Raw genomic sequence first — 13,356 nt, 5'->3', positions numbered from 1 at the left:
GGCAGTGCACGCGTGTGCTAGTTCTGTCCGAGCGCCCAGGATTTATTGCTCGGTTCTAACCTTGCAGACGTACGCTTTTCCGTAACTTACATGGTGAGCCTGTTCCTTACTTTCTTGTCTGTCCCAAGTAAACGAGGTTCATCTGAAAGCTCTGGAGCTAGGTTGGCTCTTGCAGACGAGCAAAAAGAGAAGGAGCGTGCCTGCCCACCCGAAGACGTGGCGAGTTACAGAAAGAACACCAGAGTGGGGGGCTTGATCTACAGATAGGTACTGTGAAGTCTGCATCCAGGAGACAAAGGAAGAACAGAAGTTGGGACAAGGGAAAGCTGAAAAGCCCTGTAAAAGTTCGTTAGATGAGGAGTCTCAAAACTACCAACAGGCTCATGCTCGGAACTTTCAGTGATTTCAAAGCAAGCTGTTAACTGTCAGCTGACGATTTGGTACTGTCAAATGAAACACGATTATTTAAGGACAAGCTTATCACTGCCATTTCTACGGTGTTATATGTGGTTTTTTACTCCTCATGCAGAAGAAAAGAGCATGCCCATGTCATACAACATTGTTACAGAAAACAAAATGTAGCCCAGTTCAGAACTGGAATTTAACATGTGTACATTGCTTTGCATATTTGGTTTCCTTGAGCATGCAGTTTAAAGGATACCTGGTGGTTTTGAAATAACGTCAATTACAGCATGTTTTCTTCTAGTAAATCTACTCCTTGATCTCACTGAAAGTTTCTGTGGTATTACATCCTCCAATAATTTGCTTTTCATTTTTAATGTTTTCCAGGCTGCAGCGTGGAAAACTCACACAAGCATCTACTGCAGTGACACTGAAAACTTCCTGCAAACAGGGAAAGGAAACAAACTGTGAAATGAAAATGTTCTGATGCCTCCCAGATATAATCACTTAATATACTACCAGTATCCACACCACTTAAAAGACCAGGAGTGCAGTGTCCCACATTGGTTGTGATCACTGCATATCTTAAGACTCTGCTCATCAAGATCTCTGTGGACAGAACACTGCAAATGCAAAGAGTCCTACTGAAATAGATGGGAAATCCTTATATTGTTAGGTTTCAACATTTTGTCAGGGTCAGGTTTATTTGGACCTGCAAAACTTGCCAGACTCTTGTCTGATAAAGCACACCATCAGTTGACAAGATTGTGAAAGTCCAATCTATGTTAGGACTCCAAACATTACAGCTTATCTAATGATACCAGGCGTTTTTACTTTTGTTTGTCTTCTATTATATTTAGTTTAAACATATTTTAGCATAGTATAGCAAGAAATGTTGTCCTATGAAATACCATTTTTCAGTAGTCTCTTCAGGGTTCTTCATTGCCTTCAACAGTGTTCCTGCTATTCTGCTATATTTTAACAAGTCCTTTCAAAGGCATCTGCACCCAAAAACTGTCAGCATCTCAGATTTGCATCTCATTACCATTTAAGCATCCCCCTTTTTCTTTGGTAGATGACCATACACAGTCTCCATACATTTGCATGTTAATACGCTTGGGTACAAGTGTCAGCCTGTGACACACAAGAACCTAAGAGGACTGAAGTATCATTTATCTATGTCCTGTTTACACATTTTGTTTCACATATTCACACAATGTCAAACACAAATATGCGTAGGGTGTAGTAACACAGGCATAACTACAGAATCCTAAATTAAACAGGGCTGTAAAGCACTAAACTTACTAAACATACCCCCAAATAATGGACAAAAATACCACTAATTATACATGAAATGTGATTTTTACAACTGTTGTAACAACTTGCCTTTAGGGTTTGCATTTCAAAGCAAGTTACAAAACTTGCCGTCCATGCAAAACTCTTAGTTTTACTTTCTTCATTACTTCTGTGTTCCAAATTCTGAGATTAGCCTACAGACCAGGAAATAGATTTTGTTTCATTTTCGTATTCAAACAGCTAAAATCGACAGAAGCAGTTTTGTTGTAGTTACTTCAAAAATTCTCATAGTTGGATTTAGATTTATCATTTTCAGCTGAAATTCAAGCACATTCTGTATTCGGGGGGGGGGGGGGGGGCATTATTTGCAAAACCACGAATTAGAACAAGGCTAAGGAAGTTACTCATTTAAGTCAAATCTTTGAAGTCAGACTGTCTGCACGTATGTCACTTTTCCTTCTACTTTTGTTGTAGGGTGTTCTTAGTATTTATAGATAAGTACCTATGTTGTAATGGTTTTTCTCCTTCTCTTTGTGTAGGCCCAGCCTTAAGAGAAAAACGTATTTCGGTTAAAGAAAATGTGTTTTTTCTTTAAATATATGGCACAAAGAGCACTCTTGAAGGAAACTTTTTCATTATTTACAGTCATTCTCAGAAACCTATTTCCTTGAGTGATATTAGTGAATACCTCCTTCCTGGAGGAGAAGAGAGGGACAAGAACCTGTAAATACAGGTTTGCATATGATTCTGCTCCTGAAACGACACACTTCTAATTCATATGCTTTAGAAGAAAAAAACTAGGAAAAAAAGCCATCTTTTGGCTTTGAAGGTCCCAATGGTAAGCAGAAGTTTCTCCCCTTCTAGACATTCAGTTGGTAACTGTTCCTCTGAGAGACAATTGAGAGCACCTAAAAAACCCACCCTAGTGCATTTCTGCAAAGACTGCCTTTGGAGCATATACCTAAGAATGCAAAATGTACTTCCCAGGCACTAAATTCTACCCTGAACATTGCTCCTGGTGGAAGATGCAATTCTTTGGCACTACCTTCTTTAACAGCCAGCCCCCTGTGTTCTTGATCAGGTACAAAATGCTGCATCATGCAACGATGCCACAGGAAAGATTACAAAACCAAAAACAAACAAACAAAAACCCAAAACAACCAAAAAAACCACAGGAAAAAATCCCTATACGGACAGGCATCAGTTCAGTTGCTGAACAACTGAAAAGCACTCAGACACTACAGTGACTAACGCAGTACGAGGGCTTCTATAAAACGGAGAGGAATAAAATCAGATAATGCTCCCCTCTCCTCTGTATCCATCACTGCCCTGTTGCCCTTCTGTAGCATTCTCCGGGGGCTAGGTAAGCTGCCGCTTTCCAACAGCTCCCTGGGATTCCCTCCAAGTGCTACAAGAAGACAGTGAAGAAGTCTGCTTTATAGCCTACAGTGGTCGGGAACAGCACTCTACCTGACAGATTCTTGGTTTGTTAGATGGGCGTGGGGTGTCCCAGATGTGCAATGGCAATAAAACTTGGATTTGAAAAAAAGATGACATAGTGGTATTGCTGTGTTTCTTACCTATATTGTTAGCATACACACAGATCAACCACGTATAGTGCATAACATTTTCATCTGTATCTTTCGAACTGAGTTATTCTGGTTTTGTTGGTTTCGATAGTTTCTGATAGGTTTTCTGCAAATAGAGGAAGATTAAGTAATTTTTTAATTTACTCTTTAATGAAGCTGGTTGCCTCATGGGAACAGCATTGCCTGCACTGGTCTCTGCACTGCCCATGGCTCTATTAAACGTTCCAAGCCTTTGAACCCTCCCATCTATGTGGTTCAGCACAGGTTGGTGTGGATCTGATCTGGAGATGGAGTAAATTCATTTCTGCCAAGTTAGTTGAGTCACAACTGAGCAGCAGCATAGGATTTCCTTTTAAGGAACATGCGCCTTTCTCCTATTATAGGATAAAACCTAGCGTGCAGCCAACAGTTATGTAGCTGGAAAAAGCAGGCAGGCAAGTAAGTGCAAGCAATTGTCTTAACTGTAGAACTTCTTGAAAATAAATTTTGAAATACAGTCCACTGATGGGAAATGGCTTGGTATAAATGCATTACAGGGAACCACAAATCTACTGTCACTCTGTGACTTCCAAAGCTTTTTGCTTAGTGTTGGGGTAAACAGATACATATGCTAGCACCATCCAGTGAGGAAAAGACTCCATAAGAAAAGTCTGAGGTTCTCCTTCCTTAACAAAATCTGCTAACAGAATGAAACAAAACAACCTGAGTTGAAGGAGAACCTTGAAGTGTAGACACTGCAAACCTCAGCTTGCAGTGTCTGCCAGTGGTTCTGCAGTCAAAACTCCCAGTGATTGCAATACAGATGCTTCTGGAATCCTATACCAATCAGCATAGGTCTCCATTGAGTTACACTTTATTTCTTAATCAAATTTTGCTTGCATATGTTTTGTTTTGTTGTTTTCCCCCAGGACTATTTCATCTTTAGAGCAGGATATCCTCTGTGTTTAACTGATGCCTAAACACAATGATACGGGATTTCATACTGGTTTTGGTTATACTGCTACACAAATTGAATGTATTTATATTCATAATAAAGAAGAGCTAAAGTTGTGCCTTCCCAGGTCTACCTACCACCAGGAAAATATAACTCCCCCCAAAATGTATTTGAAAATCCCTTGGGAGTAGGGAAGTCTACTAGCTTGAAAACCTTTTCTAACAGGTTTTGGAGGGATTGGGGTTTCTTTTTTTTCTTTCGAAAGATCTAAGCAAAATCACCTCAGCCTTTCTTACAATAGTCAAACATGGGAAACAGCCCACTTCCCTCACATACACAAACCAGTATTTCTGCTTTCAGCCTTGGAGTTTCCAAACATTTAGAGGGACTCAAAAATTGACCAGAAGTACTCTAATGGAAGATTAAAAGTTCCCAGCCCAGGTTCATGTAAATACCTTCTCCAGGACTTCATCCTCTGCAGTGTTCAAGACTGCATAATGACCTGGCATCAGTTTGTGGAAAGTAAGTTTGTTTTTGAAATACATATTTTCACGAGTGTACATATATTAGAATTATTTAGTATATTTCAAGGTATCTATGGACATTTATACAGCAACCTCTGTTAAGGATTTTTCAAATTAAGGTTTCTAAAAATTAAATATGTACTGATTAATGATATCTGATTTTAAATGCAATGAACTGCAGGTCTGGCAATGTGCTTTTGCTTTGCATTATTATGGAAAGTTAACCTTCCTGGGCTTGTTTGGCAACACTTACCTATCTGTGAAAGTCAGGAAGCTTCAAAAGTTAATGTTTATATAAATTAATTTAAGTCAGTAATTTCTTATCCTGTTGGGGCTTTTAATTATTATTTAATCTGTTCGTGTAATTTAATCTGCCTTAGCCAGTGTGACAGGATGTGTGATACAGCTAGAAACTAAAAGGACAAAAGACAACAGGACAGGATAACTACACCCCTTTAAGGTCAACTGTTGAAATTTTGGAATTTCCTCACTGGAGAGCTCAACCTTAATGATATTTTTTATTTTTTTTTTTATTTTTTTTTTTAATGTATGCTTAAGATACAATTACTAGGCTACTTGAACGCAATATGGAAGTTAATGTAATAAAACTGAACCAAGTTTATCTTGTACATTTTCCAAACCACCTACTGTGTTCACATCAATCACCAGAGACCTTGAAAAGCAGGAACCTTTAATACACACACAAATATATGAACAAGAACCTTTCATGAACTGTTTCTAAAACTCTTTAAATTGCTTACAGTAAATTCAAAGTGAAACATTTCATTTGTTTGTAGCTAATTTTTCCACTTGGTATTCTCATCTTAGACAGTGAAGCAAAGACACTGAGTTTCACTTTTGTTTCTACTCAGTACAAATTGTACTATCATACAATTGCAAGTTGTGCTTTGATTCACAGTCCTGGAAAAGGATGAGCGGAGTTTAATTTAAAATCAGAAACATATTTCAGTTTGAAATAAATTCTAAAAATATGCACTGTGCTGATTTTTCAAAAGTGCTAAGTAATTTTAGCTCAAATTAGAGTCAGTACAAGATGCTTTGCTTTATCACTATTTCTGAAAAAGTAAGTTACTTCAGGAAGCATCTAGATACCAATGTTGGTATCAAATATGCACACTGGCAAAACTGTAACATCAAAACATTTTAGGTTAAAAATAATTAAGTATCTTTAGCTTAGCTGTTTCGCTCTTGAATCTTTTGGCCAATTTCAGTTAAAAGTAGCAGAAGCACAGAGGTTTCACAAAGCAGTAGATTTCCCTGTCTGGATTCAGAAAGGTACCCTGCTAGGTACTTGTGCAAACCAGCTAAAAAGCACTTCCTATAAAGAGAGAACTCTGTCCCACAGGCCACCACTTCGGTAACACTGCTTTAATTAATTGTCAGGTCAGACTCTACATAATTTTCATTACCTAGAAACTTCTACTGTTGCTCTAGAATTACATTGGTACAAACAACATCAAACCTGTGTCAGTCACTCTTCTTTTTCTCCTCCTTTATTTTTGGACTCCAGTCAGATCAGTTAGGTCTTTTCTTTGTAACTAAAACAATAAATCAAATTCAGCTGTTTTCATTTCCTATTTCCAAAAAAAAAAAAAATGGCACCCAGCAACGGTTATGTTGAAAAACATTGGTTCCTCATTCCACTTTTTGTAGCGTAATGGAAATAAACCACATACTGGAGCTCTCGGGGAGAGGATTTCAGGATCTAGAAATAGCTTCCAAAACCTCTTTTTTCTTGGAGGAGGAAGATTTTTAGATAAGCAGTTCCAGCAAGTGTTCCCTCACACCGAGGCAAACATGCAAAATAAAGCATGAAAGTTCTCCCTTAGGCAAAGGCATATGTATCACTAGCTATTGAGCTCCCTAACCTGCCTTCTGTGGGATTATAACAGATATCACTGAGCTAGTTGCACATGAGGCAGAAACAGCAGTTAACTCAGTTTGATCCTTGCAGGGAGTAGCTTCAAAGTACGTCATTCCGAAGGTACATTTCACTTGAAGGACCAAACCAATTAGAAGTGTTTAACTAATTGCTTGAAAGAGTACAACTAGTTCTTATCCACAGAGACGAAGGAAAGCTATTTTTCATTGTTTTTGCTAAATACCCTATCCAGTGCTGAGCACTGTTGAATCTGGCATTCCCGGGGCCAAAGAAGGCACCAGAATGCCCCGCCGCCCTGGTGCTGCCTTTGACACAGCTAGACCCGGGGGGTAGACCCGGTCCTCCGAGATGAGCCACGTGAGTCCATCCCTCCCGGTTTTGAATGACTTCTCTTCTGGTTCCTCTGCTGCTACACAATTGAGTCAGCCATAGGTGGAAAGCCTAGAGCTACCAGCAAACCCAGCTGGAGCTATTTTTGATCAGCAAAAATTGTGAAAACAGGAACCGGTTTGTGTAGAAGAGATGCTGCAGCAGGCAACAGAAATTATTCTACTGATCTACAGATGGGCTACCATTCAGTGAATGGCAGAGGAAGCAAGGGACAAAGATTGTAAAGGAAGCTGCTTTTACTTGGAACCGCCACTTTTCTGCTTCCCCCCAAAAGTGAAACTAACTTATTACGCCACACACACAGCTTGCCGAGTTTAGTATTTGGCTAGCAGCTGCAGTAACACCAGCAGGAATGGATTGTCATGAGAACAGTGGGTGAGATACAGCTACTGAAATCCTTAGCACCTGCATTTCTTGGTCTGTTATATGAGCTAGTGCTGCAAAAATATTCTGGCAAGGGTTGTGATTTTTTTTTATTCCCTATAAAATGTGTGATAAAGAACAATATTTTAAAATAGTTTAAAACATTTTAAATATAAGGAGATAACTGAAACATTAGCACAGTTACATTCGTTTCTTCCATTGCCTGCTTTTGTTTCTCTGTGACATTTTTTCCCACTTTTTTTTTCTAATTTGTATTTCCCGCCTTGCTGCTTTGAAAAGCAAGGAACTAAAAAGTAGTATCCAGTCCCCAGAACTCCTACTCTTAAGACAACACTGTCTTTGTGTTGGAAATAGTCTTTGTAGTAGCAGCGGTAGACACCCTATTTAATGAAACACAGGGCTTTGGCCACTGGAGGTATTGTTAAGTAAACACAACACTAGGTCTGCTTCCTTAACAGAGGGTCCTAAAAGAATGCAGTCTTTCAGCCTCCTAGGAGTGGAGCTGTGTGTCAAGATTTTCTCTTGTGCAACCCATAGCCCCAGGACTTGATAAGAACGTGCCCACTGGCCCTTTAGTAGTATGATGTGCCATCAGTTTTAAAGCAGCCCGTACATTTTAATGCCAATCAGCAAGAAACTTTGAGTGTCAGTAAATAGTTTGCTTTCTTGCTCCACTTTAGAACTCAGAGGATTCAGCTAGAAGACCATTACTTTTCCTCTGTGTGTCAGATAAGGCTTTCTGACCCCAAAGCAGAAATTTTTTTCCTTTGAGTTTCTTATGCATTACTCATGGGGTAGAAACATACTGGATCCCACAGGGATCTCTAGCACTCTTAAGAACCATGAGCTGAAAGCTGACCAAGTAGAATAATTACTTGTTTTTAAACAGCAAGTGATTAAATGCTAGAACAAATTCACAAAACTGTGTAATAGAAATACCTTGTCTCAGTTTTCCTGGTGAAGACTGGAGGCCCTTCTGAAAATTGTCATTTCCCTTGAAGGAGGAAGAACGTACCAATATACAGGAGGTCAGACTCTGTGTAATTAGCAACCTTCTTGGTCCTAAACTCTCTGATTTCAAGTTGGCAAGGATTCAAAGAGACCTCTGAGATGGAAGAGATGAGGACAATGCTTTGTTTCCACAGCAGGGGCTACTAGGGCACATTTAGTTAGAAGAACTCCAATAGATCTATTCGCTTTTCCATTTCATAAACCCTGGAGGAAAGTCTGTCCCTGCAGTGAGGCAGATCAGTGACTGCCAGACAAAAGAGAGGGAAGTTGTCTGGGTGAGTGGCCAGGGAGACAGCCTGCAGAGAAACCTGTCTACCTGCCAGGGAATGGAGAAGGGAAACGATCCCACAACTCGGAACCCCACAGCAGCATGGTGCGGACTGTTCTTCCAGCTTGTACTGTTCTTCCAGCTTATACAATGGAGGAAAGGCCACGGAGCTAACAGGAGGAGGGAGAACAGATCAGCAGAGAAAGGGATGCACCACAAAGGAAATCTCTCCCAAGTAAAAAGGGCAGGGTTTAATCTTTACAAGAATCTAATGTAGACAAAATAATCCAAGCAAATCCTATGAACGAAACAAACAAACAAAACAAAGAGCAGAAATAAGCCAGGGAGATTTGGGCTTGTAGAGCCGCAACATGCTTATAGCCCTTATAAGGTGAGAGAAGTGTTTGCACAGACCTGAGAGTCTGTGGATCTTGATATTTTCTAGTCCATCTCCCTGTGGGACACAAATGAAACACTTCATTCTGCTGTACCACAGGCACAAAGGCAGTTCTCCAAAACACAGACTTTGGAACAGATGATAAAAATCCACAAAGCCAGGAATTTCATTACATGAATGCAAACAATGAACCTTTTTATATTTATATGCCTATGACTTGGCAAAAACAATTCAAATAGTTCATTAGTTAATAGCATTGTTCTTGCCCGGGTAAGATATAAGGCATCGAAAATCAATGAGAGATTTTACTGAAATCTGAAAAGGATGAAAACAGAAGTTTCAGTCAAGTTCTCTCACAGCAGCTTTCTTCGAAAGCTGGGTCAGTGAAGAAAATGCCACGAACATAAGCATGGTTTTTACTCCGTGTTTCAGTCAGGCAAGTGACAATTTTGATAATTTCCTGTATTTTCCTTACAATATCTCAACAGCTATTCAGCAATTTCTCACCAAATTGCTCCTTTCTTTGTAAACCTGTGGGGCTGGGGAGGGAAAAGAAGGCTAAAAGGATTCTGTAATATCCATCTCCTTGGCTATTAGTTACACCCTCTTCTCATTAACACTTCTTACCGTAAATTTCAAGTCTTAAAATACCATCTGCTTACAATGCTTATTTAACTCTGCAAGCTGAAACAGATGTTCATTCTTTATTTGTACTTTGAAACTGAAAATTAAGAAGAAAAACTATTTATGCAGCTGCCACATTCTTCCTGTTACAAGGCCAGCCACAGATGGTGTAGCTTTAGTTTAGCCCCCCTAACCCCCCATCATGCTCTTATTGAGAGTAAGAAGCTGTTAAGGAGCCTGTGCATTGTGTAATAGCTTGTTCTTCTAAGATGCTCTACATACCGTGGAAAAAGCCAGATCTTTTCAAACCAGCTCTTCTTCACTTTGAATCCATACATCATTACTTAGAAAAGACTAGAACAAGATCTTGGCACTGTTTTGAGGGAAAACTCGCTACTGACATTAATAGTGAAGGATGAGGAAACAGTATTTTTATTAACAACCTGACAAACACATTTCCAAAAGAAATGGGTATAACATTTTCTAGGCTGTCTTATTTAGCCCTGATTTATTGTGGATCTTTTCTTCAAAAGCACATTACATACGTTATTTAAGTCACAAAGAACAAGGTAAAAATAGTGGCTAATACACTTGTGGTGTGAACTATGAAGTAGATTTTTACATTCAGTGCTCAGAAACATTATGCAGTACAAACCCTCTTTTGCAGACACATTCTGAATCTGTAGATGTGTTTCTATATACACATACTTAAACAAATCTCTTAGGAAGCCTTACTGAACTGGGCACCTTCTGAATGCTGACACACAATCTGTAAGGGTCACCACCCCCTCCCCCCCTTTTTTTTTCACTTTGGTGATGTTAAAAAAAAAAAGAGAATAAATAATCAAAACTTATGCATATTTTGATCTAGATCCAGCTTGCAGATGTGTAGTAGTTTATAACTCATCAAAACTACATTTCCAGACACATGGAAGAGAATTGTCTTCCCTGATGGTGCTCAGGAATGCTCATTCAGAACCACAGTGCCGCCTTACAGATTGTATCTGCATTCACCACTGGCTAAAGCAACTTTTTTCCTTATCCGTGGAGACAGGTGAGAATTGGAAAAGGTGTAACTTTCAGGGAGCAGAGTGGTTGCTGGTTAGAGGCAAGGTAAGAAGGAGTAAGACATTCATTCTCAAATAGTGTGACTTTCATTGCAGCCTGCAAACAAGGGTGCCCTACTGAGCCCGTGACATTTTTTATAATGGGATGTGTCACAGACATGTAGTGATCATCACTGGAATCAAACCCTTAATCCTTCTAGCTCATCCATCATTAAGCACCAGGTACCTCACATGAATCAGTCTCCACAAGGACCCTACAGATTTTCACCATAGGCTCACTGGTAAAGGAGTACTGATGTTTGTTGTGTGAACAGTACAGGGGATGCTGCCAGGGAAGTGTGGCCAAACCGATACAGAGAAGAATGGGGTGAGCATGGACCATCTGGCAGACATACAGCATGAAGGCAAATGTACAAAGACACCTGTCTACCCCTGGTGTGCACAAAGGGCCCCCCCCTCAACATCTGCACAGGTGTGCAGAGGTGTTCCGAGCAGTGGCAGGCTCCTGGCCACTTCACTTCTGTGGGCTCCTGGCCACCGTTCATCCTGATGTAAAGAGTTGCTTTTGGACATTGTTTTCTTGTGGTTATATCCTTAACTGATACCAGTCTATAATAAAACATTTTCTCTGTGGGTCTCCTTATTGCTACCTCCACAAGCACCATTGTTTCTATACCCTGTAGTACACAGGGAATGTAAGTCTGGGCACTATTCTTGGTGTGTATGTATAATAATCTTACTGTTCCAGGAGACAGATTAGCACTCACCCCTAACATCTACTGCTACAGGTATACTACAAATCATCCTAACAAATCTGCCTTACAACAATGCCACAACTTTATCTAGCACAAGTGCTATTTGGATACAGTGATGCTCTCATGCAGTGCATGACTTACGGTCATTACACAAACAATGCTGTCACCACAGTTCAACCCCCCCACTCTCTTCCCTGCAGGACTCCCACTGACAACAGGTAGTAAGTGTTCTTCAGAGCTTGTCAGTGCTGCTCCTGTATCAGACACAAGGAAAACTGTCCATATCCCACCAAGAATGATCTTTAAAGACAGAGCTTACCAAGACCTAAGCAGTAACTATAGAAGATGCCCCTTTCACTTTTTTTTTTTATTTAGAGTTGCCCTGACACAGTTGCATGTCTCACTTGGTATCCCCTAGGATCTAGACTAAATAAAAATACTTTCATCAGACATACACAATAGAAGTGTGGAAATGACCATACAATATCAGAAAATGAGAAAGAAACTCATTGGCAAAATTATGCCCCCTGAAAGCTGGTACTTTTCTTCTTTGTCTTTTTTCCTCCTGTTGGTGTCTCAAGACCATGACTGAAAAACGGGGAAGTGAATGTTGGAGCTTGCAAGCAGCAGAGTTATGCCTCAGCGGCTTGAAACAAAATCCATTTGACTCATAATGTCGCCTGTGGGGAAGGAGAAGAGAGACAGTACCTACACTCTGGCACTAACATAATCACCATTTTGAAAACATTACCCGAGACAGCCATGTACTTACTGTTTTGGCCTAGCTAACTTACCTACTGTGTGCTTCCCCAGGCAGTTATTGCACTGGCTTCTAGTCATATGCTTTCAGTAAAGTGCATTGGCTTGGACTGAAGCAATTTCACCTTCAGCATAATCTCTACTGCTCCAGAACCTGTCCTACAGCAAGTTAACATGAATTTTCCGTAACCACAGAAGGCGCAGTGAAGTTACCATCATAACTTAGAAATGGAAGAGAGTTTGACAATAGATACTACAAAAGTGAAAGTGGGTGCAAGGTAAAGGCAAGTTTTGCAAATACTTTCCACATCACCACTGTAGCAGCCTTTCCTGTAAGGCAAGTTTAAAGAAGAGATTCTTCATTTAATGAGGTGTTCTAATTAGTTCTTCCCCAAACTTTTTCTGTGCATTCTTCACCCTCTCCCCCTATATGTTAAAATTATTGCAATTAAAAGGCACATTACAAAATGCTTCTGTTAATTAGTCCCCTCCCACAACTGTACCTCTTTATGGTCCAGCCTTAAAGATTTCTGTAAGCAGAAAAGTTTCCAATCACAGCAGAAGGGTATTATCAGAGTCGTTCCCCCAAAGGGATTACCTAAATTGCTGATGGATAGCTCAAAGAGTACAGGATTATTCTCATACAGCTAATCAGTGCACATTCAAGTCATGTGAGTATTAAATCTGCCATGATGGACTGAGAGGAAAGATGCATCTCCCAGTAACTAGCATCCTTACCATAAAGTCTGTGGCTATAAAGAGTATGAATTGTCTTTATCAAAAATTAATTTCCTCTGTCCAGCTCAAAAACTGATCTTACTGCTTGTGGGATCAGTTCACCAAAACAGGTTTTAATAGCTGTTCTGCCAATACAGAAACAGCTTCCATCTGCAGCATTTCCTCCCAGCAATTACTTTTCACAGAATGTGAAGATCAAAGAATTTGAAGAAAGGTCTTACCTAAAACCTCCTCTGGAATTCTTCCTGTTTCTCCATAGACTGGCTGTTCTGGAAAAACATAGTCCTTTCATACACATATCTTTTTCTCTGTAAA

At 39.9% G+C, this 13,356-nt stretch overlaps 1 protein-coding gene across 2 annotated transcripts in view; it reads right to left on the bottom strand.

The window, feature by feature from the left end:
- Positions 1-10,136: 10,136 nt before the first annotated feature.
- The window catches only part of RCL1 (RNA terminal phosphate cyclase like 1), a 33,303-nt gene continuing 30,083 nt past the window's right edge, over positions 10,137-13,356 (bottom strand). The window contains exons 9-10 of one of the 2 annotated variants that reach the window (XR_012649006.1): positions 12,339-13,310; positions 10,137-12,224 (exon numbers count right to left, since the gene is read on the bottom strand). Coding sequence is in view for 1 of the 2 variants with exons in the window: in XM_075020747.1 (XP_074876848.1) it covers positions 13,259-13,310 (52 nt within the window). In the remaining variant the exon portion in view is untranslated. Of the gene's footprint in view, positions 13,311-13,356 lie in introns of both variants that reach the window. The other variant, XM_075020747.1, reaches the window with a different exon arrangement.

Source organism: Buteo buteo, chromosome Z, assembly GCF_964188355.1.
Source record: "Buteo buteo chromosome Z, bButBut1.hap1.1, whole genome shotgun sequence".
Taxonomy (NCBI): Eukaryota; Metazoa; Chordata; class Aves; order Accipitriformes; family Accipitridae; genus Buteo; species Buteo buteo.
Note: the sequence above shows the minus strand (reverse complement) of the source record. Positions and strands in the feature narration are given on the sequence as shown.